The 23033-nt window shown below is 55.9% G+C and overlaps 1 protein-coding gene across 1 annotated transcript in view; it reads right to left on the minus strand.

Moving 5' to 3' along the window:
• Positions 1–23033, minus strand: part of OBSCN (obscurin, cytoskeletal calmodulin and titin-interacting RhoGEF) — a 113751-nt gene that overhangs the window by 43426 nt on the left and 47292 nt on the right. Inside the window, exons 19-47 of the mRNA XM_055127324.1 lie at positions 20348–20623; positions 19543–19818; positions 18436–18714; positions 18086–18352; positions 17701–17970; positions 17033–17299; positions 16598–16864; positions 16324–16436; positions 16095–16248; positions 15760–15921; positions 15565–15669; positions 14674–14940; positions 14132–14401; positions 13776–14042; positions 13119–13385; positions 12772–13038; positions 11874–12146; positions 11040–11306; positions 10681–10947; positions 9087–9359; positions 8493–8756; positions 7625–7891; positions 7257–7520; positions 5606–5869; positions 5026–5289; positions 3509–3772; positions 2942–3205; positions 2362–2625; positions 268–540 (exon numbers count right to left, since the gene is read on the minus strand). Of these exons, the coding sequence (XP_054983299.1) occupies positions 268–540; positions 2362–2625; positions 2942–3205; positions 3509–3772; positions 5026–5289; positions 5606–5869; positions 7257–7520; positions 7625–7891; positions 8493–8756; positions 9087–9359; positions 10681–10947; positions 11040–11306; positions 11874–12146; positions 12772–13038; positions 13119–13385; positions 13776–14042; positions 14132–14401; positions 14674–14940; positions 15565–15669; positions 15760–15921; positions 16095–16248; positions 16324–16436; positions 16598–16864; positions 17033–17299; positions 17701–17970; positions 18086–18352; positions 18436–18714; positions 19543–19818; positions 20348–20623 (7242 nt within the window). The remainder of the gene's footprint in view (positions 1–267; positions 541–2361; positions 2626–2941; positions 3206–3508; positions 3773–5025; positions 5290–5605; positions 5870–7256; positions 7521–7624; positions 7892–8492; positions 8757–9086; positions 9360–10680; positions 10948–11039; positions 11307–11873; positions 12147–12771; positions 13039–13118; positions 13386–13775; positions 14043–14131; positions 14402–14673; positions 14941–15564; positions 15670–15759; positions 15922–16094; positions 16249–16323; positions 16437–16597; positions 16865–17032; positions 17300–17700; positions 17971–18085; positions 18353–18435; positions 18715–19542; positions 19819–20347; positions 20624–23033) is intronic.

A 23033-nucleotide genomic window follows, 5' to 3' on the forward strand; every position in this document is an offset into this window, starting at 1 on the left:
GGAACCTGTGACCACCACGAGCACCCACAGAAGCTACACATAGTAAAAAGCAATGACATGGAGGAATGAAGGAACATAAACAGAAGGAAGAAAATGAATGACAACAAACAGACACAAAGGACCAACTGAAAATCAGGTGAAAGTCTGGATAGGATGGAGCTGGGAGGGAGCAGGAACCTGGTGAGAACACAGACTCCCACAGAGATACAGGGACAGAGTCAGACAGGACGAGATGCAGACACATCACTGTTCCACGTGGCCCCTCACACTCATTATCCCTGATGGTCAGCGTGGCCGAGGTCCGCTCCTGCCCACAAACACAAGAGTACTCCCCAGCGTCCTCCACAACCAGGTCTCGGATCTGCAGCTCACACACGGCCCCGTCCTGCTTCATGCTGAGTCTGTCCCCAGCTCTGAGGGTCTCAGGCCCCTTCTTCCACTCCACGGGGGCTGCCTTGCTCAACTCACAGCGCAGGCTGGCCGTGGCCCCTTCTATGGCCTCTTTCTTCCTCAAGCCCTTTGTGAATTTGGCGGGCAGGGCTGGGGAGGGGTTGAGAAGTCGCTGAGAATGTCATTCAGGAACCTGTGACTACCAGGAGGACCCACAGAAGATACACATAGTAAAAAGCCATGACGTGGAGGAATGAAGGAACACTAGACACTAAGGTGAAAAATAACCCAGAAAGAAGACACAAAGGACTATGTGACAGCAAGAACAAGGCCTGGACATGGAGCCAGGATCCGGGATAGAGCAGGAAACACAGACCCCATGGAGAGTTACAGGGACTACGTGTGACAGGGATTTGAGATGCCCTGTATGGCTTCTTCAGTCCTCAGATCTTGGGTGAATGAATAAGCTGGGCTGAAAAGGGCCAGGTAGACAGTAGCCATCAATCCTTTGGAGCATCTGTAATCAGATCTCAACTCAGTTCAATCCAAAGCAGGAAGGCTGAGACTCTGGGAAGAGGCTGACCGAGCCATAGACTGTGGGTCGTCAGCTAACGTCCACGAGGCTGGGCAGCAGCTACACCCATCACATGTCTGTCCTTTGCTACTGGGCCTGGCGCAGACTCTCTGGAAACAAAGGTCAAGCCCACCTCTTCCAGCTCAGAGCTCGGCAACCTAGATCAAGTGCTTTCCAGAATTTCTGTGCCCCTCTGTAACAGGGAGCAGTGAGCCTATGGCATCTTAGTGAAGCCCAGAGATGAGCTAATTCTGTCCAGCTGAGGAAACAGCTCCCCACTGGGTGCCGTGAGACAAATCATGGAGACAAAGATGACGTGGCCTGAGCCATAACAACCTAACAACTGGGGCTGAAGGTATAGAGTAGGACGTGAGGCACCTGCCTTGTTATATGGCTGCTTTGGCCAATCCTGGTTCAATCCCCAGCACCTGAGTACCTCCCAGGGTCACTCCTGAGCACAGAATCAGAAACCCAGAGCACTGCCAGGAATGACCCAAACTCTCCGAATGCAGATCAAACAATCTGTGCGTATGCTGGGTCTCTGTGGGACACTGAAACCATCTTCTCATGGTTTAGTTTCTTTCCCGACAAGCATTCCAGGGCTCACTGGAGGTGCATGATGCCATCTCACTGGAGGTGCATGATGCCATTTGGGCTGTGCCTAAGAGTAACCGGTCACAGCCCACCCCAACTGAGTAGGGAACTTGGCACTGAGCTCACTAATGGAGGCATGGAGGTGGGGTGAACATATACTGCCTCTGGGAAGCACAAGAGCGTGGGCTGTTTGGGGCTTCACTGTGTCCCTCCAATCCTAAATATAGCAGTCCTGACCCCAGGACCCCAATGAGAACTTTTCAGCATGGATCCTCCCAGTAGCGATACAGGCACTAAGGTCACAGGACTGTGGCCCTGGAGGCAGGACATCAGGATAAAACACACAGACACCAGAGGGCACAGGAGCAGCTGTCTGTGTGCAAGAAGAGAACAGGTGTAGACACATGCATCAGGACCTAGGTCCAGGCCTGAAGACAGAAGATATGACTCGGATCCCCTCCAGAGAGCATGTGGTACGCTACACAGCCCTGCAGAGCTCCAGACCTCCAAGACCCACTGTCACCAGACACAGAAGGTGGGCCCTGTAGCCTCCCGAGCTGCACATCTGTCTCTGAGCTCAACAGCCCCTGCACTCAAGGACACAACACGAGCCAGGGACTCACAACACTCCCTGACCCTGACAACACCCACAGTTCCCTGAGACCTGAGAGGCAGAGCTGCTGTTCCACAAGTGTCTGATGGGACAGATCCAACGAACACAGTCTGGACACAACAGTGACAGGGATACGGGGGGCCACAAAGAGCAGTGCAGAGGTCATTCACAGGTCCCCGGTGGTCTTTACCCCTGACGGTCAGCGTGGCCGAGGTCCGCTCCTGCCCACACACACACGAGTACTCCCCGGCATCCTCCACAACCAGGTCTCGGATCTGCAGCTCACACACGGCCCTGTCCTGCTTCATGCTGAGTCTGTCCCCAGCTCTGAGGGTCTCAGGCCCCTTCTTCCACTCCACGGGGGCCGCCTTGCTCAGCTCACAGCGCAGGCTGGCCGTGGCCCCTTCTGTGGCCTCTTCCTTCTTCAAGTCCTTTGTAAACTTGGCGGGCAGGGCTGTGAAGGAGTCGAGAAGTCGCTGAGAATGTCACAGTCTAGAAACTGTGACCAGGACGGGGACCCACAGAAACCACATACATAGTAGAAGCCACGACATGCAAGATTGAACATAAGTGTAACAGAAGAAATTGAGTGATGATGAACAGACACAAAGGACCAGACGTGAAAACCAGGTGAAAGTCTGGACAGGATGGAGCTGGGAGGGAGCAGGAACCTGGTGAGAACACAGACTCCCACAGAGATAAAGGGACAGAGTCAGACAGGACGAGATGCAGACACATCACTGCTCCATGTGGCCCCTCACACTCATTACCCCTGACGGTCAGCGTGGCCGAGGTCCGCTCCTGCCCACACACACACAAGTACTCCCCCGCATCCTCCACAACCAGGTCTCGGATCTGCAGCTCACACACGGCCCCGTCCTGCTTCATGCTGAGTCTGTCCCCGGCTCTGAGGGTCTCAAGCCCCTTCTTCCACTCCACGGGGACCGCCTTGCTCAGCTCACAGCGCAGGCTGGCCTTGGCCCCTTCTGTGGCCTCTTCCTTCCTCAAGCTCTTTGTGAATTTGGCGGGCAGAGCTGGGGAGGAGTCAAGAAGTCACTGAGATGTCATAGTCTGGGAACCATGACCCAGGAACCACAAACATAGTAAAGTCATGTCAAGGAAGAATGAAGGAATGTAAGCATAACAGAAGAAAATGAATGAGGACAAAGAGATGCCAAGAACCAGATGAAACGAGGTGAAAGTCTAGACAGAACAAGAGCTGGGAGGGAACCGGAACCTGGTAATAACATAGACACCCACAGAGATACAGGGACAAATAGTGACATAGGACAAGATGCAAACATCAGTAGTCCACGTGGGCCCTTCATGGTCTTTACCCCTGATGGTCAGCGTGGCCGAGGTCCGCTCCTGCCCACACACACACGAGTACTCCCCAGCGTCCTCCACAACCAGGTCTCGGATCTGCAGCTCACACACGGCCCCGTCCTGCTTCATGCTGAGTCTGTCCCCGGCTCTGAGGGTCTCAGGCCCCTTCTTCCACTCCACGGGGGCCGCCTTGCTCAGCTCACAGCGCAGGCTGGCCGTGGCCCCTTCTGTGGCCTCTTCCTTCCTCAACTTCTTTGTGAATTTGGCGGGCAGAGCTGGGGAGGGGTCAAGAAGTCACTGAGATGTCATAGTCTGGGAACCATGACCCAGGAACCACAAACATAGTATAGTCATGTCAAGGAAGAATGAAGGAATGCAAATGTAGCAGAAGAAAATAAATAGGATGATTTCCAGGACTAATGAATCAAAAATTTTGAGATTGGTATTCAAGAATCTTAATATTCAAAATGTCCTCTAAACTTTAAAAACAATGCATTCAACTTGAGTTGCTTAACTTTTTAAAAAAAGTTAATGTTGAACACTTCCTATTATCTTTTACCTCAGCAACACCATCTGGGACCTTCTAGTAAGTAGTCAGGTTGTCTACTATTAGTTTATGCAAGAATTCCTAAAGAGACATAAATTGTACTGCTTCAAATACACTTCTTAAGTAAATAACCACCAAATATAAGCATATTGTTGGTAGCAATGAAAATTCAGGATATACTTTGTACTACTCAAAGGATCAAGAAATAATTATCATGTTAAATATATTCTTTGTAAAAACTTTAAAAGAGTGGTTTTTTGTTTGCCTTTTTTCTTCTTTGGTCTTGGGGTCACACTTGCTATGTTCAGGGCTTAATCCTGGGTCTTTCCTTAGGTGTGATTCCGGCAGGGCTCAGAGGACAATATGTGCTGGCAGGGATGAAGACAGTTTCCAGTGTAAGGAGAGTGCCTTATCCACTATACTAGGGCCTAAACAATTTCTATTTTTTCTTAATAAATGTTTATTGAAAATTGTAATATTCAAGGGACTTACTAAATGGTTGGCAGTCAACAAGGAATAAAACGTTAAAAGGAAAAAAAATAACTTCTTAAAGAGGTCAAATTTCTAGTTGCTGAGAAGTGGATTAGGAGAAGGCAATAAGCCCCAATAAGCTAGTGTGATTTATAATATATGTATAACTGTATCTAAACAATTTCTTAAAATAACACTTCAAATTAAACCCTATCTCTGATACTATGTAATAGGAGCTATGGGATTTGCATTATATGTTCTTTTGTTTCAGTTTTATCTGTGGGAATTGATAAGGATAAATTTATTCCACAGAAAATAAAGAAAGAAAATGAATAGAATAGAGACACCAAAGACCAGACATGAAAACCAGGTGGAAGTCTGGACAGGATGGAGCTGGGAGGGAGCAGGAACCTGGTGAGAACACAGACTCCCACAGAGATACAGGGACAGAGTCAGACAGGATAAGATGCAGACACATCACTGCTCCACGTGGCCCCTCACACTCATTACCCCTGATGGTCAGCGTGGCCGAGGTCCGCTCCTGCCCACACACACACGAGTACTCCCCCGCATCCTCCACAACCAGGTCTCGGATCTGCAGCTCACACACGGCCCCGTCCTGCTTCATGCTGAGTCTGTCCCCGGCTCTGAGGGTCTCAGGCCCCTTCTTCCACTCCACGGGGGCCGCCTTGCTCAGCTCACAGCGCAGGCTTGCCGTGGCCCCTTCTGTGGCCTCTTCCTTCCTCAAGCCCTTTGTGAATTTGGCGGGCAGGGCTGGGGAGGGGTTGAGAAGTCGCTGAGAATGTCATTCAGGAACCTGTGACCACCACAAGCACCCACAGAAGCTACACATAGTAAAAAGCAATGACATGGAGGAATGAAGGAACATAAACAGAAGGAAGAAAATGAATGACAACAAACAGACACAAAGGACCAACTGTGAAAACCAGGTGAAGGTCTGGACAGGACAGGAGCTGGGAGGGAGCAGGGACCTGATGAGGAAACCAACTCCCAGAGATACAGGGACAGAGTCAGACAGGACGAGATGCAGACACATCACTGCTCCACATGGCCCCCTCACACTCATTACCCCTGATGGTCAGCGTGGCCGAGGTCCGCTCCTGCCCACACACACACGAGTACTCCCCAGCATCCTCCACAACCAGGTCTCGGATCTGCAGCTCACACACGGCCCCGTCCTGCTTCATGCTGAGTCTGTCCCCAGCTCTGAGGGTCTCAGGCCCCTTCTTCCACTCCACGGGGGCCGCCTTGCTCAGCTCACAGCGCAGGCTGGCCTTGGCCCCTTCTGTGGCCTCTTTCTTCCCCAAGCCCTTTGTGAATTTGGCGGGCAGGGCTAGAGAGGGGTAGAGAAGTCAGAGAATGTCACAATCTAGGAAGTGACCAGGACATGACACGCACATAGTAAAAAGCCATGAACGACAGGAAAGAGTGCAGAAATGTAAATGTGAGGGAAGAAAATGAATGACAACAAGCAGACACAAAGGACCAGATGAGAAAACCAGGTGAATAGCTGGACAGGAAGACAGAATCCAAACAATGCAGAAACCTGGGGAGGAAAACACAGACTCCCACAGAGGTTACAGGGACAAGCAGTGACACGGGACGAGATGCAGACACATCACTGTTCCACGTGACCTCTCATGGTCATCACCCCTGATGGTCAGCGTGGCTGAAGTCTGTTCCTGCCCAAACACACACAAGTGTAGGACGTGGACAGTGGATTATGTGACATTCACATTTAGAGTAAATATAAGTCAGAACCCACGACCTCTTGCCATGGTGAAACTGGCACTGGGGTAGGCCAATAAGGAGATGCAGGGTTTGGACCTTGAACAAGAACCCAACACGGCAGACACACCGAACCAGATCCAGGACCCTTGGCTAGATGTAACCAGTTGGATGTTCTCCTGGTATCTGATTTACCCTGCACCATTGATTCTAACAACGAGGTTCTGTAAACCCAGCCCCTCTCACTCCCCATGGCCCCTCTGTGGTCTCTGCCTTTCTTGATGCAGTAACATCCGCAGGCCTAGGGCTGCATCCTGCTCACTGAAATTAGACTCTCATAGGTATGGCTGGGAGTAAAACCTCTCGACACCATGGACCAATGTTCACTCCTCTGAGGCCACGACACCCATCAGGAGGGACTAGAAGCCAGCCTTCTCCTAGTGCATCACCTGATGTTAGAACCTGCACACTTCTGAAAACGGTGTGTGAAGCCCCTGCCAGTGCCCCTCGGGGCCTCTGCTCCCCCACCACAGCCCCTGTCAGTCTTCCCTCACTTACGCAGAGCCCCGCCCTGACCCCATCACCCAGACTGCTTGTGACCGCCGGTCCTGAGAGCCTGGCCCGGTCAGGGGAGCTGACCAGGCTTTCTTCCCCACCTGACCTCATCTTGCCCACCCCAGGACCAGTATGCTGGACAGAGGCTCAGTCCTGTAGGTCCATCCACCTCCCAGTACCCGGTCTCATGGGACACTCCCCAGTTCTTCCTGCTCCCTCTCCCAGAACACAGAACCCTGTGTGTTGCCTCTGTCCTCCCCTCCCCACCTGAAGCACCCCAGGACAGGAAGCCCACCAAAGACAGCCTCCCGCAAGAGCGCAAAGAACTGAGGCTGTGGGACACTGGACACAGAGGGGCAGACAGATTCACAAGGCTGTCCCGGGAGAGATAAGGAAAAGCACAAAGAGCTGTCCACATGGCCTCTCACGGTCTTTACCCCTGACGGTCAGCGTGGCCGAGGTCCGCTCCTGCCCACACACGCATGAGTACTCCCCGGCATCCTCCACGGCCAGGTCTCGGATCTGCAGCTCACACATGGCTCCATCCTGCCTCAGACTGAGTCTGTCCCCAGCCCTGAGGATCTCCGATCCCTTCTTCCACTCCACGGGGGCCGCCTTGCTCAGCTCACAGCACAGTGAGGCTGTGTCCCCTTCCACAGCCTCCTTGCTTCTCAGTCTTCCGACAAACTCAGCGGCCTGGGCTGCAGCCAGATTAGAGGGACATGGTCCTCTCTGAGCTTCCAGGCCGAAGCACAGAGTCTAGGGGCAGGGGTGGACGGTGGACACATGCAGGACAGACACTTACCATTCACAGTGAGAGTGGCCAATGTCACTTGGTCCCCAAAGCGGCAGGAATACTGCCCACTGTCCTGCGGCCGCAGGTTCCGAACCACCAGCTCCAGCACGGGCCCCTCCTGCCGTAGGCTGTACTTGCCCCCTGGCCGCAGTACCTCTTCGCCACGCCGCCACTCCACGGGAGCAGCCACAGAGGACAGCACACAGCGCAGTGTCACAGCACCTCCCTCCAGCACTGCCATGTCCTTCAGTCCCTCTCGGAACTGCACTGGCCGAGCTGTGGACAGGTACGGCTCAGCTCCCGGGGCCCTCAGCACCCCGGGCCCCAGGGATGCGGGGGCAGAAACTGCAGGGTGCAGGCACACCACTCGCTGCTGCTCTGGGGACTAGCCTGGTGAAAGCTCCACAAGGAGCCAGAGCTCACTACACACATGCTGGGTGCTGCGTGTGTAGCCCCCACCCAGTGCGGGGCCACGTCTAGAGTCACAAAGGTGACGTGAGGTCCGTGGGACACACAGCGGGATGTGTGAGGACCCAGAAGAGAGGACCCAGCCCCTCAGAACCTGCTCTCCAGCCCAGCCTCCGTGACGGGAGCACTGCAGCTGATACCTCCTGTGGGGGTGTTCCAGTGTGAGGGAAGGACTCGGTCAGACCAGGAGGGAACACAGAGACCTCACAACCAAGAACAATAGGGAGTGAATAAAGGGGTCGGGAGAAGACCAAGTTCTGTCCCAGAGACAGAGCCAGGAGCAAATGGTACGCTGAACTCCTGGAGGCCAGAGGTGGCACTGATGGGGGAAACCCGGGCGTCCTGCTCAAACGCGAGCCCTGTGTGCCCTGAGCATGGACACACACCCCCCACCTCACTCCGGACTCACCATGGACCCTGACGATGGAGCTGCTCCAGGCGCCCCCCACCTCACACTTGTAGCGACCACCATCCTGCAGGGTGGCTGCCTTGATGACCAGCTGGGCCCGGCCACCCTCGTGGCTCAGCTGGCACCTGGCTGAGGGCCGCAGGGCCTTTCCATCCTTGGTCCAGCAGGGGCTGTCCAAAGTGGTGGTCTCACAGCTGAGGGTTAGATCCTCGCCCTCCGTAACGGTGACATCTGTGAGCTCCCGGGAGAAGACACTCGGCCTCTCTGCAGACAGGGAAACACAGGGTATTTGGCAGCTCTTCTGCTACTCAGAGAGCCTTGGGGCTGCTCCAGATCTCAGTGTGCCCCCTAGAGGGGCTGGGCGGGAAGGGCAGGGCAGGCTCTGCACCACTCTGCATGGCAGAGGGGCCCATGCATGCCAGTCAGAGGTCTAGCAATCAGCCTTCAGATCCACCCCTGGAGCCGAGCACATCTCCCCAGACCCAGGGCCCTAGCTGTCAGGGCCACGTCTAGCTCATGGCCAGGCACCTATGTAAGGCTGCACCCTTGTCCAGGGCGGGGGGTGGTGAGGGAATGAGGGAGGCTACAACCCACCTATGACACGCAGAGAGGCAGAGGTTCGCTGGTCACCCGCCTCAAAGTGGACAGTGCCAGAATCCTTGAGCGCCAGCTGCCTCAGCGTTAGCACATGGTAGCCACCTGGCCGAACCTCTAGCTCATTGAGATCATTGCTGTGAAGAGGCGTCTTGTCCAAGAACCAGCGGACAGGTGCATAGTCCGCAGGAGAGATGCGGCAGCTAAAGACGGCCGAAGAGCCCTCCTGCACCTCTGCATCCTCCAGGTCCTCAGAGATGAGTACTTTCTGGCCTAGAGATCAGACATGTGGTCAGGGCTCACTGGGCAGAGGCACCAAACCTGGGTGGACTCACAGAGGACCCTGAAAGGTTCAGACTGACAAAGCTTGTCAGAGCTTAACTACAAAAAGCACTTGCTTTAGGGGCCCCAAAAGCCCTGGCCAGAGTGGGACTGACGGAGAAAGGCCTGCCCTGAGCCCTGTCTCTGCCCGTGAGCCTGTCAGTGGGTCACGTGATGAATCACGAACAATGAGACGCTGTGGTGGTTTGACACTGGTGGGCGGGGGTGTTTTTCTGTTGGGTGTGGCTTTGAGGGCTCAGAGCCCACTTGAGCCCTCAAAGCCCATGGAGGTAAGTGGGTCTACACTGCAGAGCACTCAGAACCCATGGAGGTAAGTGGGTCTACACTGCAGAGCAAAGCTGTGAGACAGCAGAGGGTGTAGACAAGTGTCAGGGCTGCACGGTAAGAAGAGGAACTGAGGTCCCAGGCCCACTGGACTAGGGGGGCTCAGTCACACTGCCCAGCAGGCTTGGCTGTGGAATGGAGTTTTAACCCTCTTTTTGATTCAGCAAGTCAGCTGCTGAAGAGAAGCTTCTAGAGTACCCACCTCACACAGAGCTCACAGACTCCTCCAGGTCACCAACAAGGAGAGAAAAGGACCTGTGTGAGCTGTCCTTGCCATGACATTTCTTGGGGGGAGACCCCAGCCAGGAAGGACCTGCAGCTGAATCCCTGGACACCAGCTCTGGGTCCCAGGGACTGGGGTCAGAGGACCGGGCTCAGCTACCTAGGGATGTCAAAATGCCTCCTAACCTTGAACTGGCCTTCCCCTAAAGAGTGAAGCATCTTTGACTTAGCATGAGACAAATGACAACCCCCACGCTTCGCTATACAAGACACTGGACAGCCGTGCAGATGGTCATGAACCACGGTGTTCCCCCACACCCTATCCACTGGGATGGCATGTCCCATCAGGCTATCCTCCTCAACAGGCCACGCACACCCACAGAGGAACTGGCCCCACCCCACCAACATGGGTCAGGAGCAAAAGAGGCTTCGTAATGGGTCTCCTTCCACTGGGCAGGGCAGCAGAATCTATAACAAACACACAGGCCCTGGCATGGGGCCCAGGTACATGCAGCACCCAGGAGTAACCGAAGGCACCAAAGCATGAGGGCAACTCTGGCACCCCCAGAGTCCAGCTGAAGACCTCGGAGCCGACTGTGCCCTTAGAGATGGGGACACTGAGATAGCTTGCCCAGAGCCAGACCCCCACCCCGCCCCAGCCCACTTTCAACAGAGCCTTAAGCCCGGGCCCTGCATCAGGCCTCACCTTGCACTAGAAGCCGGGCCTGGGAGCGAGCCTGGCCAATGTCACAAGTATAGGTGTCACTGTCCACCTTCTCCAGGGCCCTGATGGTAAGCCTCAAGGTCAAGCCCTCCTGGCTGAGCGTGTGCTTTGCTGAGGAGCGCAGCTCCATGAGGCCCTTGCGCCAGACCACCACGGCCGCAGGCCGCTCTGTTTTGCACTGGAATGTGGCTGTGCCCTTCTCCTCAAGCTGCAGGTCAGCCAGCTCCTCCGTGAATCGGTTTGCCTTCTCTGCGGAAGGGGTGAGAAGGGAGCTGTCAGGCCGCTCGGATCCTTCAGGGGCCCACAGCCACCCCCTCCCAAGGAAAGAAAAGGGGGGTCACCTTCCACTCGGAGGCGGGCTGTGCTCTTGGATGCCTCTGCCTCACATGTGTACTCCCCCGAATCCTGGAGGGAGGCACCGTGGATAACCAGCACCGCCTGCGTGCCTTCGGTGCGCAACTCATACTTCTGACTCCTGCGAATGGCCTTCCCATCCCTCAGCCAGCGCACCTGGGCACCCGCCCGGGACAGCTCACAGCTCAGCATCACATCCTCGCCTGGTGCTGCCTGCTGATCCTCCAGGGGCTTTGTAACGTCCGCCGGTCTCTCTGAAGGAAGCAGATGCAACTGCCCGTGAGACAGCCACAGCCCCCCACCAGGTCTTGGGAGAGGGTAGGGCAGGCCCTTATGACCCTGACCCACCACAGATCCTGTAGCCCCCAAGCTAGGGAACCTCAGTCTCCACTGTCCCAATGAGGCAGGGGCCTGAGAGGGGGAAACATAATGGCTCAAAGTCCTGCAGCTCCTGGTGGACATGGTGATGCCGACCATTTGCCCCAGATACTCGGGTGGGGAACAGAAGCTCAGAAACTTCACTGCACAATGAGGAGGTTATAGCACTCATCATGTAGCTGAGACCAGTAATACTATCCTATGTGGGTGCTAAAAAAGCTGCCTCTGTCAGCTCCCTGAAACATGCCTGTCAGGTCCCTGAAACACACCTGTCAGGTCCCTGAAACATGCCTGTCAGGTCCCTGAAACACGCCTGTCAGGTCCCTGAAACACACCTGTCAGCTCCCTGAAATAAGCCTCTGTTGGGTCCCTGGAACACACCTCTAGGCCCCACACCAGGGGCCCCAGGCTCACCACCCCTCCCTCAAGCCTGTGTCGCCTACCTTTGATGATGAGGGAGGCTTTGGAGGTGAGGTCTCGCAGGGAGAAGACCACCTCTCCAGCATCGCCAGGTTCTGCATCTCGGATCGTCAGGGTATATTTGCGGCCCTGGCGTGTGACCCGGAAGCGGCCAGAGCTGCCCACTGTCTTCCCACCAACTGTCCAGACGGCCGTGTCACTGGTGTTCTCATGGGACAGGACACACTCGAAGCTGCAACCCTGGCCCTCCACCACCTCCATGGTCTTCAGCCTCTTGGTGATGCCCACATGCAGGTCTGCAAGGCCCATGAGAGTATCAGACCCAGCCAGGATGAGGCACACCGGACCGAGAGAACAGGAAAGCTCAAGGGCCCAGCAGCCCCAGGGTGAAATCTCCATGAGACCCCCCCTCCACCCCCATGAGCTAGTGGTCCTCTCTGAAAATGCCCCCAGGCCCCCAGACAACCACACCCCGATGTTTGGTCACTAGCAGTAGTGTGTTCTAATGTGGGAGACCTCCTTCCTATCAGCTACAGAGCAATGTGCCCAGAACCAGGACCACCAGGACCACCTAGTGGTTCCAGTCCATGCCCTGGAGAGGCCACCCTGCTGACCAGACCCTTCTGCACAGTCCAGTCACCTGGACAGGCAATGCTCGAGAACATCCGGTAACCCCCATCTGACAGGCTCCCTCTCTTCCTCTCCACCTCCTTCAGGTGCTCCTGACCGTGTTACAACCCGTCTGCCCCACACCTGGACTACAGAGCTGCTGTCTCCAGGCTCGCAACCCCTCAGGCCTCCAGTGGGCAGTTGGACCTCAGAAGCTTTGCTTTGCTGCCCACCATCCCTGCCCCACGGCCTGTGCCTGGCTTTAGAGGCCCCAGTCAATACTGAAGAGCCCACCCTAGGCCCACTACCCACCGTGCACGCTGACCCTGGCCTGGGTCTCCTCCACGCCCAGGCTGCAGGTGTACAGGCCGGCATCATCCTTGGTCAGGTCATGCACTACAAGCCCCCGAGTGCCCACGGTCTGCTGGAAGTCATACTTGTCGCTGGGACCCAGCTCCACGCCGTCCTTGCGCCACACCACACGGGCCTCGGGGTCTGAGACCTCACACTGCAGGGTCAGCGTGCCCTGCTCCTCCACAGACACGTCGTCCAGGGCCTTCAAGAACATCACTGGCTTCTCTGAAGCATGGGGAGAGGCGAGTGAGGAGGCCACCACCTCCTCCCACTGCAGAGACCCCCCAGAGCTGTGGGATGCTCACCTCTAACCTGCAGGTGGGCTCTCGCCATCACCTTGGGGGAAGAGAGGCACACGATGCCTGTGTCCGCCCTCCGGACTCGCTTTAGCACCAGGGTGTGGCGACGACCCTCGTGTGTGATCTCGTGAAAGCTATCGTTGTACAGGGGGGTCCCATTGAGCGACCACTCCACCTCCTCATCCACGTGGGACAGCTCACAGGAGAAGCAGACACGGCCCTCCTCTGTGGCCTCTGCATCCTGCAGCGGCTGTGTCACGGTCACCTCCCGGGCTACAAGGAGTGAACGACTGCTCAGCCACTCCCTGCTGCCCCCAGAGACCGTGGAGACCCGTGGTCCCCAGAGACTCTGGTGACCAGTGACTCCAGAAACCCCTCAGAGACCTTGGTGGCCGGTGCCCCTCAGAGGCCCTGGTGACCAGTGTCCCCCTCAGAGACCCTGATGACTGGTGCCTCCCAGAGACCCTGGTGTCTGGTGTCCCCCTCAGAGACCCTGGTAACTGCTGTCCCCTCAGAGACCCTGGCTACTAGTGGTCCCTCAGAGACACTGGTGACTAGTATTCCCTCAGAGATCCTGATTACTAGTGTCCCCTCAGAGACCCTGATTACTAGTGTCCCCTCAGAGACCCTGGTGACCCTGGTGACGTGTTCCCTCTTCCCTACTTTCCACGGTGACCTCGGCGCTGCTCTGGGCACTGCCTGCCTGGCACCGGTACACGCCAGCATCAGCAGGTGTGAGCCTGAGGACACGAAGCTCTGCCATGTGACCCTCCAGTCTCATCTTGAACTTGTCTGACGGTGCCAGGGGTGTGTCATCCTTGTACCACTGCACAGCCTTGGGGGGCGGCTTGAAGTCACAGGACAGAACCACAGACTGCTGCTCACGCCCCGCCTTGGGCTCCAGAGGCCGTGTCAGCACCATGGGGATGTCTGAGTGAACAGAGAGGGCCGCAGTTGAGCACAGCCAGAGAACCCACATGGTCTGAGCCCTGACCACCACCAGCCACACATGGGCTCACCTGAGACCACGAGGTGGGCGGTGGAGCGGGACTTGCCGATGGTGAAGTGTACCGGCCCAGACATGGTGGAGCAGGTGTGCCGCAGGGTTAGCCGGTGCACCGTGCCTTCCTGCTCCATGACCACATTTGCCCCTGCCTGCAGCACCGTCTTCCCCAGGAGCCACTTGGGGGGCCGCACCGAGGGGATGGAAGTCTCACACTCAAACCAGGCAGGAGCGGGCTCCATCACCGTCATGTCCTGCAGTCCCCGCACAATGGTGATGGACTGCTCTGTTGTAAGAAAGGGCTGTCACCATCCCCCAGGCTCTGTGTGCCTCCCTGAGGAGAGAGCCCCCCAACAAACATGCATGTGCACACACACACACACACACACACACGCATGCACAAATACAGAGACACACATAGACATACATTTATGAGCACACTGCACACAAATGCAAACACAGGGACACACACATGCAAAAGTACACACACACACACACACACATACATACACACACACTCAACACCCCTACCCGCTCCGGTGCCTGCCCAGCCCATACCTTCCACAAAGAACTGGGCGCTGGTCTTCACGTCACCTGCATCACAGGTGTAGGTGTCCTCGTCCTCGGGCTGCACGTCACTGATGACTAACTTGCGGTAGAGGCCATCACTGACCATTTCGTACCTGGGTCCAGGTCTCAGTTCCACTCCACCCTTGAACCATCGCACCTGGGCACTGGCCCGGGACACCTGGCACTCAAGCACACCACGGTGCTTCTCCATGGCAATCTTGTCCCGCAGTGGACGCAAAATGGTCACCGGCAGCTCTGCAGATGGTGTGGTGCGGTCAGGAAGGCATTCAGTATTTCCAATTGCCCCCAACCCCAGTCCTGGACAGAACAACCTCCAATGCCTACAACTGGCTGAGTGCAATGCCCAGGGAGACACACAGACCACATGCCCGCCAACAGTCAAGCACTACAGATGTGGGCATGGCCCAGGGTTGCACACTCACAGGCGGAGTGAGGTAAGAAGGCCAGAACCTATGCCATACATCTGGACAGGAAGGTGTTGCCCTTGGTCAGCTGCCCTGCCCAACAGTCCCCGGCTTGCCCTGCACATCTGAGCACCCACTCCCTGTCAGTACTCAGCCTGCCACCACACTGTCCCCGCAGCCACCACATGCTCTCCACAGGGCCTCACAACCCTTCTCTCTGTCTCTTGATGTCACCCAGAAGGAATTCACTGGCATTGGTTTAAGTAAGGGCTGGGGCCCTAAGTCTTCACGCACTCAAAGCCACCTCCCTGAGAGCCCCATCTTCCTGCCAGAGAGACAAGCTCCGTCCCTGATCCTGTTCATGGCGCTTCTGCTCCCATCTCAGTGGGACTGGCCACCTGCCCTGTCAAGGATTACACACAACACCTTGAAGTCCCTGCCCACGCACCCTCACCTTTCACTTGGAGTTTAGCTCGAGACTCTGCATTTTCTGCTACAAATTTTATTTCCCCCGCATCTTCTGCCAAGACTTTCCGGAAGATGAGAGTGTAAGTCCTTCCTGGGGGCAAAGGTCACTTAGCACAAGGGAAGGAAGACATGGGGTGGGACGGGGGCAAACTCCCCAGCAAGCCTGCCCCAGTGGTCGCACCTTCTTGGCGAATGCGCACATTGTCACTTTGCCGGAGCTTAACACCCTCACGGAACCACTGGGCAGGCACATCTTCATGGGAGACCTCACAGGAGAAGGAAGCACTGTCCTTCTCCATCACCTCCACGTCCTCCAGGAGCCTGACCATCTGGACATTTCGACCTGAGGCACAGAGAGTCCTTGCCACACTTCCCAGCTTAATGAGGACGCATCAGGGGGAGTGGCGGAGGGTGAGGGGGTCTAGCCGGGAGCCAAGGACCAGCAGGAGCCACAGGCAGGCCAGAACCTCTTGTACCCACCCGCCTGGCCCTGACCCTCCTCTGCCCAGCCCTCACCTTGCACCTTCACGGAGGCAGAGCTCTGAGCATCACGGGCATCACACACATACACACCCTGGTCCCCAGGCTCACAGTGGTAAATAACCAGGGTCCGGCAGGTGCCCTGGGATGTCATGGCTAGCGTCTTGCTGGCCTGAAGCTCCACACCATCCTGCACAGGGACAAGGCTGAGTCAGGTGCCAGGGGTGACAGCAACCAGCCCTACTCCCCCACCACACACACAGACCTTCAGCCAACGGACGTCCACATTGGGGCGTGAGAGCTCACACTGCAGGGTCACCTTGTCCTTTGCTGTGGCAACCACATCCTGCAGCGGGCGGCTGAACCTCACAGGTAACTCTGGAGGGGAGGAAGTGGGAGGATGAGAAATAGGACCGGTCCTGGACAGGGTCCATGCCAGGCTCTTGGTCAAGATCCCAAACTCCAGCCACAAAAGCATCTCACAAGACTGCCTCCCAGACTGCTGGGGACGGGGTGAGTGTCTCTCCGAGCTCACTCACCCGTGACCACCAGCCGTGCGGAAGTGTGCACGCCCTCTGCCTTAAAGGCAATCAGGCCGCCGTCCTGAGGCTGCAGCCCGGAAAGGGTGAGGGTGTGGGTGGTGCCGTGTGCTGCCACCTGGCACAAGGGTCCCGACTGCAGTCGCAAGCCGTCACGCGTCCAGCTGCCCTCCACGTCCGAGTGGGACAGCTCCACCTCCATGGTGACCATGCCCTGCTCCCGTGCCTCCATAGCCTGCAGGCCCCGCACAAGCCGGACCTGTCGCACTGGGGGACAAGCGGGGGGACTCGGGTGAGCCACTCACAGAGACTCCAACCTCCTACCAGGCCACTCACATCTCCGGAGGCTCCTCGAGAGGATGCACACTGTCCCTCCGGGGAGACCCAGCCCTCCTGCCCTGCTCCTGGGTGACGGCCACAACTACCACCACTCACTTTCCACCGAGAGCTTGGCCTGGGTCTTATCGTCTGGCGTCTCGCAGCCATAGAAGCCACGGTCAGCAAAGCCCACGCTGCGGAGCACCAGGCGGTGGGTCACTTGCTCAGCATGGATCTCCACATTCTCACTGGGGGCCACGGTGGCCGCATTGCGTGTCCATTTCACCTCCGGCCACGGCCGCGTCAACTCTACCTCCATGGTCACCGAGCTCCTCTCCTCCACTGTCTGCGGCTCCAGCTTCTTCTTAAACAACACGGGGGCTTCTGCGGCCCCAGGAAAGGGAGGTCAGTGGGCGTGGCCATGGCCACTCCCAAAGCAAGGCACTGAGCAGCCCACTTCAGCCTTACGTTCTCTCTCCCAGCTGGCCAAGCCCGGCCTGTCTTAAGGTCCAGCTACACCTCCTGCTCAGGCGTTTTACAGAAGAAACCAATGGAGGGGTCACCAGTTTCCGTCGTCCGTCCCACCACATCCCAGTGCCCACACCCCTAGGTGTGGTCTGGGAGCCACAGCAACACGGAGACCCACCACACCAGCCAGAGTATGTTAACAGACCCAGACGCTCACAGTGAGAAGAGGGTTGTCCCCTCTGCCATGGCAAATCCTGACCCAAGATCTGCCAGATATACGGGTCAGCTGCAGGCTTCTCCCTGCCTCTCTCACATACCTCGGACCCGCAGCGCAGCAACGGATGTGACCCCCTCTGCCTCCACGGAGATCTGGCCTGCGTCCTCCAGGGTCAGGCCTGAGATGGTCAGGCTATGGCTGCCGCCACTCTGCGATATGACAAACTTGGTGCTGGGCTGCAGCTGGGCACCCTCCCGGAACCAAGTGACCAGAGCATCGGCAGGGGACACCACACACTGGAAGGTAGCCTCACAGCCCTCCTCTGCAACCAGGGCACTCAGCCCAGACACGAACTTGACCTCACGGGGAACTGTGGGAGAAACGCATCTCCAGTGGAGGAAAGGAAGTCCCCACCCCAGGTGTAGGGTGTCTCATCCCAGAGCACAAGCCCCCGGACCCAGCTGCCTCAGTGCCCGCCCACATACCGCTGACCACAAGATGGGCACTGGTGCGGTCGTCACGGCTCTCGCAGACATACTCGCCCGCATCGTCTGCCCGCAAGCCCGACACCGTGAGCATGCGTCGGGGTCCCTCTGCCACCATCTGGAAGCGCTTGCCAGGCCGCAGCTGCGTGTTCCCACAGCGCCACACCACCTCAGCCTGCTCAGGGCTCAGCTCACAGGAGAAGGTCACAGCGCCACCCAGCTTCCCACTCACAGACTCCAGAGACCTAGAGAACTTGGCAGCTACCTCTGTGAGAGTAGAGGGGACACCAGTCAGGGGGTCTCGAGGCACCACACCCAGCACCCCACCCCTGCAGTCCCCATCTGCTCACCTTCCACCTGCACTGGGAAGTCCTGCCCACTGGCACCCACTCGACAGCTGTATACAGCACTGTCCAGGCTCTGGGCACCCCGCACCGTCAGGGTGTGGATGTCCCCCTGGCTGGCCATCTCATGCCGTTTGCCGCGACGAATCTCCACCCCATCTTTCAGCCAAATCACTGTGGCCGCAGAGGGGGCAGCCAGTGTGGCTGACAGGACGATGTCCTCATGCTCCCTGACCACCAGTGGCTCCCTGCGACCTGGCCTCTCTGCAGCAGGGGGCTCGGGCTCTGAGAGAAGGCACAGGAAGTGAGGAAGCAGCAGAGGCAGGACCCACCCATCCCTGCAGGCACCCCACACCCTTGGGACCACACTCATACCAGAATGAAAAATGCCCCCAGCTCCTGCACCTCCTGGCCTCCTGCCAGCCCACGGCTGCAACATCCCACCCAGTGCACTGAGTAAACGCAGCAGGGACATGACCTCAGCATCCCTCAGGCACCTAGGGTCTAAAAAGGTCTGCAGGAGGAGCACCCCTCCCTACACTCCCTCAGCATCAGAGCACTGAGACCACCAGCTCTGCGGACACCCATCCCCCAGTGAAGCAATGATGACATGAGCAAAAAGGACACAGAGAGCAGGGACTTGCCAGGGGATCAGGTCAGAGGGGGCAGGGAGGGCTGCCTGGGTCCAGGTGGGGTCACTGTGAATGTGAAGCGTGAGCCAGCTCTGGGCATCCTGAATCCAATGGGGGCAAAGTCCAGAAAGAAAAGAAGGGGCAGGCCGTGGAACTGGACCCAGGAGGACACAGAGAGGGCTGCCCAACTCAGAAAGAGTCCAGTCAAGGCCAGACAGGAAGGCCATCTCTGTCTGTCATCAGCAGTGCCTCAGCCACAGAGGCCAGAAGAAATCTCACTAGGGAGTATCCTGCTGTTGGGAAGAGACCTGGTCAGGGGAGGCAAGATTCCTAGAGGAGGGATATGGGGAGAACTTCTGAGCAAGGCCTGGAGACGCAAAGCACCAAGGCACAAGGAATCCACAGAGAACAATCACACGGGACAGGAGCATGTGCTGTGCAGATGTCACTGGCTCACTCCTGCACTGAAACTGGCACCAACCTGTGACGTCCAGGCGGAAGGAGAGCTTCTGGCCCCCGGCCTCACAGCTGTACTCCCCAGAATCCGCCTTCCCCGCCTGCTGCACCACCAGCCGCCGCGTGCAGCCCTGGGCCTCCACACGCACCTTCGAGCTCCCGCTCAGCTTCTTCCCGTCCTTGAACCACGTCACCTCTGTCTGGGCCTGGGCCACCTCGCAGCTCAGGGTGGCACTGGCCCCCGCCTCGGCCTGCACCACCTGGCCTGCTGCCTGCTCCTGGGCAAACACCGCCTTCGGCTCTGGGGACAGAGGGACACAGTCAGAGGCCTGGATCAGACCCAGCTCATGCCTGCAGGTGATGGTGCAGGCAGGGCCCCCGGATGCTGACCTGCTGGACAGAGCACGCTCTCATCTGCAGCCCGCTGCCTCCCTCTGCACACCTGAGCCCAGCACACACGGCTGACAGGCCGCAGCCTCATGCCTCCGACCTCTGTCCAGCCACCACTGCCTGCTCCAGGGACAGCACGGCCCCCAGTACCGAGCCCAGGTCTGCACTGCCCCCCACCTGTGCCCACCAGGCCTGGCCACAGGGCTCAGAGAAGCTGCCTGTGAAATCCACAGCCAGACCTGGCCCCCCCGTCTGTCTGGGTCACCACATGCACATGGGGGTGCTGACAGCCAGGGGGACCCCCACAATGCACCTCCTCTCAGTCATCACCGTCGTCCCCAACACCAGGTCAGCCCACTCGCCGCAGGACCAAGGACAACACCACCAGGACCACAGCCAGACCCGCCCCACCCAACAGGCTGTTCACCACCCACACTGACCTGTGACGTCCAGGCGGAAGGAGAGCTTCTGGCCCCCGGCCTCACAGCTGTACTCCCCAGAATCCGCCTTCCCCGCCTGCTGCACCACCAGCCGCCGTGTGCAGCCCTGGGCCTCCACACGCACCTTCGAGCTCCCGCTCAGCTTCTTCCCGTCCTTGAACCATGTCACCTCTGTCTGGGCCTGGGCCACCTCGCAGCTCAGGGTGGCGCTGGCCCCCGCCTCGGCCTGCACCTCTTTGCCTGCTGGCTGCTCCTTGGCAAACACCACCTTGGGCTCTGGGAGCAGGAAGAGACTTGAGTCAAATACCAGCTAAGATGGAATTGTGGTTTGGGGGCAGCTCTGGGGACAGGCAGCTGTGTGGAGACTAGGGGTCCATATATGTCCCCACTGTGTGGCCTGCAAATGCCCACCACTTCCTCTGCGCAGACCCAGAGAAACTCCTCTACTTTCACCTTGGCTCTGGGGAGCTCCTCCCCAAGACCTGTCCAATAACACACACCCCAGGGTAGCACAGGCATGACTTAGAAGCATGATACTCTCAGTGCTATTGAGTCTCTTAAAAGTCACTTTCCAGTTCTCTCCCACTGGAAGTCTTTTCTTGTATTTTTCATATACCAGTCTTCCTCGACTAACTCTAACACTCAACTTTTATTTTTTGTATTAATACTCTAACCACCTGGGGCCAACTTTTAATTTCCCCAAACTTTATTACTGATCTTCTACTCTTCAGCATAAACTGTCTGCAGGACTAAGATTGTGGCACGAAACCCCTTGAACTCTTCCCATCAAAAAGACTTGAAGTGTGTACTTGAAGTATTATGTTTCTGTTGTTTGCAGGAGTACCCTGTATAAAATTAACTAACTGTCCATTTATTACTAGCTTGTGCAGAACTTAGTTTATGCTGTAATACTCTATAGTAATTAAATAACCATCCTTTTACTACTAGTTTATTACTAGTTTATGCAAAATACAAACATACACAGAATTTATAAAATTATACTAGACAAGATGTAAAAAATTTATCAAGCACTTATATTCCATATTTTAATATGAACATGTGTTTCTCATAACTTAGTAATATTTTACATAGACTTTGGTACTTATATCCAGAAGAGTTGACCTATTATTTCAGTTCTATGTATTATCTTTCTTAGATTTTAGAATCAATGCTATGTTCCTAAATAACATTAAAGGGAATATACATTTTTTTCTATTCTAGACAAATCACTATGAACAACTTTTCCTAAAATATTTGGTGGCATATTCTCTGCTCCCCACATCACCACCTTTTTCCCCTCTCTCCCTCTGCTTCTCTCTCTCTCCCCCTCTCTTCCTTCTCTCTTCTCACTCACCTTGCATTTTTCTAAGTAAAACCATTATAGAAATAAACAACTTGGTGTAGTTTTCTAGTAGATGAACTGAGCTTTCTGATTGCATGAAAAAATACTTTTACTATATTTATTTAAAGAGTTATAAGAGGGATTTGGGTGACAGTGCAGGAGTTAAGACATGCCTTGCATTAGCCAACCCCAGCTTCACTCCCTGGCAACACATGGTCCCGGCCATCCCTGGGTGCAGTCCTGGAGGCCTGAGGGCACTTGTGGAGAGACCCAGAGAGTCACTGTACCACATGCCATATGACCTGAGCAACATTGCATCCTTGGGCCCTTACACTAAACACCAGCCCAGTTGGTCAAAACTTACCAGGAGGGGTTTTCAGGGCTCCTGAGCACCCCTTAGGATACACCCTTTTCCCACCCACTCAATGCTGGGGGTAAAAATGAGTATTTATGTCTTCTGGTATAATGTTCAATACATTATTTGGAAATCGACCAACTGAGTTCAAATTTATTGACATAAAACAGTATCCTGTACTGTGAAAATGTTGAACTGATCCATGGGTTTCTTGCTATCAATAGCCCCACCAATCATTCTATATTATTCCACTACCAATTGCCATGTGATAGCATTAGGGGCTAATGTGAAACCAGCTGACCTATGTCTGAGACGGACCTCTCTTACAACCTGCTCCTAGTGAAATAAAATTACTATGTAGATACACCTGTGAACCTACCAGGAGCATGGACAAATGGACAGACAGGCAGACACACACACACACACACACACACACACACACACACACAAAATCACCTCCCTCAGGAAATAAATATTCCTTTGCCACTCACCAGTTGCTACAATAGAAACTCATCTCTAGCAAAGCTACTGTGTAGTGTAAACTGCATGCCCCTCTCCATTCCCAATCCTTAAAGCTCAGCTCTAGTGGAGCAGCTGTCAGGGATGTTCTACCAAAGAAAACTAGGAGGGGTTTCTTCTGGAGGGGGCAGAAGGGAACCACACACACACAGCGGTCAGCTGTGAATTAAACCTGGGGCTCCTGAATGCAAAGTATACCCCAGCTCTTTCAGTCATTCCCCAACCTCAACATTTTTGAAACAGCATGGCATGTAACTCACCGCTGTACATCAAAGGTGATAATTTGGCTTACTACTTCCCTTAATTTACCTGACACAAACTTTGCAATAGAATAGGGATTGAGACTCTGTGACATCAGGGGACAATGTGCAAGGAGGTGTCTCTTAGTAAAAATGTGAAAGCCCAAAGAGCAGTCTTGATGCAGTGGCCGACATGAAATTTCCACTTATCTCTGCTGCCAGGTAGGGTAC

This window comes from Sorex araneus, chromosome 2 (assembly GCF_027595985.1).
Source record: "Sorex araneus isolate mSorAra2 chromosome 2, mSorAra2.pri, whole genome shotgun sequence".
Lineage (NCBI taxonomy): Eukaryota > Metazoa > Chordata > Mammalia > Eulipotyphla > Soricidae > Sorex > Sorex araneus.